The 6,000-nt window shown below is 44.5% G+C and overlaps 1 protein-coding gene across 1 annotated transcript; it reads left to right on the top strand.

The window, feature by feature from the left end:
- Positions 1-3,191: 3,191 nt before the first annotated feature.
- On the top strand, positions 3,192-5,354 carry LOC100833712 (aromatic-L-amino-acid decarboxylase). The gene has a single exon (XM_003573321.3). The coding sequence runs from the start codon at positions 3,376-3,378 to the stop codon at positions 4,924-4,926; it is 1,551 nt and encodes a 516-aa protein (XP_003573369.1). The 5' UTR covers positions 3,192-3,375; the 3' UTR covers positions 4,927-5,354.
- Positions 5,355-6,000: the final 646 nt, after the last annotated feature.

Here is a 6,000-nt window from a genome sequence, read left to right as displayed (position 1 = left end):
AACAAAAACTGTAACATGTTAAGCAGACAGGACATGGACTAAATCATTCATTCATACATACAAATTAAAGAGTTCTCTGCCGCCCGATTGCGGGTCAGAGAAGTAATGGACTGAATCAGTGCATGAATAACAATGAATTATGCATCTTGTCCGTTCTTGTCAACATGGAATAAAACAGCGATGGAGCATAGATACGCCTAGTTTTTGTAACCAGGAGAACACTTCTGAAAATGCATGCACAGCATAAGGACAAATACAAGTTCAGTCATTCATGCATATCATCTGTCATGATCACAGCTCTACCTACCTACCTACCACAAATTTCTGCATCCGGAAAGAAAGTACACTGTTATATGATCAACAGACGGTCAATAGCAGCAAAAAAAGCTCCAAGTACATGCACGAGTGCAAATGTGCAATGATGCACCTACCAGGAAAGAGAGCTAATCGTATATATTCTCTTTGTGGTAGATTCTAATTCCATGCCACTGAACATAAGTTATCGATAATCTTTCATATTCTCTGGAACAAAGCAAAAAATGAATATATCGAAATCAATTAAGCTGGTTCTAGTGTACTACTACTCGATATATCGAATCTGAACTTTGACCAGTCTTGGTAGCAAGACGCCGCAGGTGTTCCAACGTTGTCTTAGGTCTGCTAATTATAATTAGTAACTCTTTTGGTAAATAATTTCTCGTCATGCATGGCGCGCGATCAGCAGTGGTGATCTAGTAATTGCTTGATCCGTTCAAAGGTAAATTCTCGCGCATGCATAGCGCGCACATAAGTAAGACCTTTGCGATTTGCTATACGACTTAATTAAGACACATATTCTTCCACATTTGATTCCATGACTTAATATATAGGGTTCATGAGACCAGCACGTTATCTTTGACTGCCCAGATTAAATACATCTTTTTACCTCTAGTAAAGAAAGGCACAGTAAAATAATAGCTCTAAAGTAATTGTAAAACGGCCATCTCAAGGATCGATTACATATTACATGCTGAGTCATATAGTTGAATCGGTTGGCAGGTAAAGACTTTGAAGTTTTGAAGGTCACCCCAAGCTTCTCGTCGACGTTCTGGTCGCTAGTTACCGGGTGCAAGAAAAGAAAGGAAAAAGGTTCAAAGAGAAAAACAACTAATTGACGACCACACGTACGTGGCACATCTTCTTGGTACTCTAGATCTTAATTACGTCAACCTTAGGAAAGCTTCTTAAATATACTTTTCACACGTCGAGTACTTTTTATGAGTTTTTTTTTGTAAGCCCTGACCATTCATATATTGAAGGAGAGAACCCAAACTAGAGTAAAATACATAGGAAGTCTTACAAATATAATGGAAGCTAGTGTTAAGTTAGTCCTAATTCCTAATAGTATAAAAGTGCATATTTCATCTCAAATGAATGTATGTGAGTCACCAAAGGCTTGAATCGACCCAGCTCGCTATTGACCAGCATATGTGGACGGTTGACTACCACCACATCGAAAGAGTGTAGCGACTTCATCTCTTTCGATCTCCTCCGGAACTCTGATAGCTAGGCTTGCATGCCATATCCTTCTTCTACACCCCCCCCCCCCCTCTCACAATGCTACGCGACCGCTGCGAGGCAGCTAACACGGTGAGGTTCTTCATCCTGCGTCCATACACACAAGTGATCAGAGCAGTGCATGTTGGATTCCTTTTTTGCAAATTTACCTACTTCTTTGTTACCTACATGGCAGTGGTGAACCTACCATAAGTTTAAGTCGCTGCAGAGTTGTTTGTGTGACAAGTTATCGACAACGAGCATGTCCACAACCTTCAAGATATTTTCCCCAAAAGTGGGGGTCCACCTGGCCTCTATATCAATAGATCCACACAACCATCCATTATTAACGTATTTCATGTTATTATGTTTGTTTAGAAACAATAGAAAACAACGATACATTTGATCAACCATGCATGCATATACTCTCCATCCAAAAATTTCTCTCCCTAGAAGGATACATGTTGAAGTCTACATATAGAAGTATATATTAGTGTAGTTTACTCCCGAGAAAATTTCTCACTAGGCCAACAACAACGCATCATTTGAGTAGATCTGCAATTAAGAATCAATTCGGCAACGAGCAACAAGGACATATATAACGACATTGAGACGTGTGGTGGGATGTCAAGGATCAATTTGTTCCTATATATTTGGATTTTGATATATTTGTCTTTATAATTTTGGATAGATCAGGAGTATATCATACAAGTACCCGAATTTATTATCACACTTTTTAGGGGACTGTAAATTATTTCTATTGATATGTCCTCTGATTCATCAATACATATATGGTATTATTAGACGCTTATCAGGATTGATGAACTTATCTGTGGGGATTGTAAATTACTTCTATTGATATATCTTCCTATAGTACTTCATCAAAACGTGCGTATATGGTGTTATGCTTACCAGGATTGACGTATTTTGGGATAGATCGTATTTTTGGATAATTCTTTGAGGGGGGATTGTAAATTATGGCGGCGTATCTGGTGAAAACCTTCATTTGGTGCAAACCGTGCAAACTTCATAAAAACCATGTTTAAAAGTTTCAAAAAAAATCTACAAAAATACCATATGTTAGGAGTGTGATGTTCTACAAACCTGCAAAATTTCAATTTCAAAGTCAAAATCATTTGGAAGGAATTAAAAAGAGAAATTTACGATGAATAGTGTCAGACATTGAAAGATCACTATTCATGCAGAATTTATTTTTTTCGCTGCTACCAAATGCCATTGAGTTTGCACTTGAAATTTTGCACATATATAAAGCATCACTTTTCTAACATATGTAATTTTTTCGAGAATTTTTTAAACCTTTTTTGATGGAGTTTTCACAGTTTGCACCGTAGAGGTGGTTTTCACCTGATATTTTGCCTGTAAATTATAGTCTATCGAGACATCCTAATTGTAAATTTTACATAGCAGTATCATAAACTATTTCTATTGATGCATCCTCCGTTTGTACTTATCAGTATTCCCACAGTATTTGATCTGGATATACATAGGAAGTAAACGCTAGCTAGGCCAGATCTCCATGGATGGAGCGCCTCCACACCTACCTACCCTCCCTCTTAAGTGCTTGCCGGTTAAACGCCCAACCCGCCACGCCGCTTCTCTCCTCAGCTCCTTCTCTCATCCACCTATATAAACCCCCTCCGATGCCTCCCAATTTCCCAACCCATCTCCTCTCCTCTCCATCTGAAGCCTGAACTGCCTTCTTCTTCCTCAGCTCCGGCTTCCTCCAACCTCAAGAGCAAGCTAATTCCTTACTCAATTCCTTACTCAACTAGCCAGCTAAAACCTCCCATCGATCAGCAAACTACCAAGCTCACTGACATGGGCAGCCTCGACTCGACCCCGGCCACCGCCTTCGCTGCCATCGTCGACGATAAGGCGGAGCCATTCCAGCCGCTCAACACCGACGATGTCAGGGCCTACCTCCACAAGGCCGTCGACTTCATCACCGACTACTACACCAACGTCGAGTCCTTCCCCGTGCTCCCCAACGTCAAGCCGGGGTACCTCCAGGACATGCTCACGTCCTCCCCGCCGTCGCACTCGGCTCCCTTCGACGTCGCCATGAAGGAGCTCAGGACCTCCGTGGTGCCCGGCATGACCCACTGGCAGAGCCCCAACTTCTTCGCCTTCTTCCCTTCCACCAACAGCGCCGCCGCCATCGCCGGGGAGCTCATTGCTTCCGCCATGAACACTGTTGGGTTCACGTGGCAGGCGGCCCCGGCCGCCACGGAGATGGAGGTGCTCGCGCTTGACTGGCTCGCCCAGCTCCTCCGCCTGCCGACGACGTTCATGAACCGGACGAGCTCCGGCCGTGGCACCGGTGGCGGCGTCATTCTTGGCACCACGAGCGAGGCCATGCTCGTCACGCTCGTCGCAGCCCGTGACGCCGCGCTGAAGAGGATCGGCTCTAATGGAGTTGCTGGGATCACGAGGCTGGCTGTGTACGCTGCTGACCAGACCCACTCCACGTTCTTCAAGGCGTGCCGTCTCGCCGGCTTCGACCCGGCCAATATCCGGTCTATCCCCACCGGGGCGGAGACAGATTATGGGCTCGACCCGGCGAAGCTTCTCGAGGTCATGCAGGCTGATGTGGACGCCGGCCTCGTGCCGACGTACGTCTGCGCCACCGTGGGCACCACCTCCTCCAACGCGGTTGACCCGGTCGGCGCTGTCGCCGATGTCGCCGCCATGTTTAATGCCTGGGTCCACGTGGATGCCGCTTATGCTGGCAGCGCGTGCATCTGCCCGGAGTTCAGGCACCACATTGACGGTGTCGAGCGTGTGGACTCCATCAGCATGAGCCCGCACAAGTGGCTGATGACATGTCTAGACTGCACGTGCCTTTATGTCCGTGACGTGCACCGCCTGAGCGACTCGTTGGAGACTAACCCTGAGTACCTGAAGAACGACGTCACCGACTCCGGCGAGGTCACTGACCTCAAGGACATGCAGGTCGGCGTCGGGCGGCGCTTCCGTGGGCTCAAGCTCTGGATGGTCATGCGCACCTATGGCACCGCTAAGCTCCAGGAGCACATACGCAGCGACGTTGCCATGGCCAAGATGTTCGAGGACTTTGTTTGCGCCGATGACAGGTTCGAGGTGGTCGTGCCGAGGAACTTTGCTCTGGTGTGCTTCAGGATCAAGGCGAATGGTGCCATGACCGAGGAATACGCCGACGAGTTGACCCGCGAGCTCATGGAGAGGCTCAACAAGACCGGCAAGGCGTATCTCGCACACACAGTGGTGGGTGGCAGGTTCGTGCTCCGGTTCGCTGTGGGCTCATCATTGCAAGAGGAGCGACACGTGCGAAGCGCGTGGGAGCTCATCAAGAAAACCACCACCGAGATCATAGAGGAAGCGGAGCACTAGATGACCAATCGACTGCAATATGCCCGTTTGATTAATTAATTATTGTTTGTTTGGAGTAATAAGTTTGGATTGTCTATAGCTCGTTCGACTTGAAAATAGTTATTTCTCCATCGTCGTTGATAGCCGTCCAATCAAATCCTCTCATGACGATTTTTAACGGTGACTTAGGAATAGTCGTTATTTTCCAGTTGCCGAAGAAATAGCAAAGCTGTAAGGGGTGCCGGTGCATGATCCATCCAGTACAAGGACGGACAACTGGTATGTTAAATATTAGTCTCTGATCTCTATTGAATATATAAGGATATAATTGTAATTTTGTCAGGAAGACAAGAGCCTATCTCTCTAGTATATTGTTCTCTCAAGACTGTATCTGATGAATTTTCTTTGTCACAAATTAAGTGGTTGTATGAACGTGTATTTTGCAAAAACCGTCCCTGGTTAGCATAGCATGCATAGACGATTTATAGTGAACCATCTGAGATTGGGATTCTTGTAAAATGACCATTTATTTTTTTTCATTAGTGAATACATGATGGTCGAATCTATAGTAATTCAATTCAATTGCTTCGGTTGCTTTCTGATAAGATGTTTTTCTTAACCATTCATGCCTCACTAGCTTTTTCCACGAACGCAAGATGTGTATAGCCATCGTAAGATTGAAACGTAACGTAAGTTGAATTCAAATAAAAACACAACTGGCAATGATCGGATGCGTGATGTTTTTTGCGAAGACATGTGTAGGATATGGATGTGTATTTAAACCGTCGACGTTGTGTGCTATGAAGACAAATGAAAAAACACAACAAGTGGATTCTATCACAGGAGACATCATATTATAGATGACGACATACAGAGGTGATGTCGTGTAGATATCGCCATGGAATAAATAAAAGGTTCCTAAAAAAAGATACGTAAATATATAGTTTAGTGATATTTAGTCGAAAGAAAAAAAAATTGGTTGCAAAGAAGATATGACCGCGCGCGATTTCATTGTCATTTCTAGCTCACCGGTTGGTTAGGTATGAGTACGCATGTTCATTTTAAAAGGGTAATGGTTTCAAAAAAAAATTGAAA

Source organism: Brachypodium distachyon, chromosome 3 (genome assembly GCF_000005505.3).
Source record: "Brachypodium distachyon strain Bd21 chromosome 3, Brachypodium_distachyon_v3.0, whole genome shotgun sequence".
Lineage (NCBI taxonomy): Eukaryota > Viridiplantae > Streptophyta > Magnoliopsida > Poales > Poaceae > Brachypodium > Brachypodium distachyon.
The sequence above is the reverse complement of the archived record's forward strand: the minus strand, read 5'-3'. Positions and strand labels throughout refer to the sequence as shown.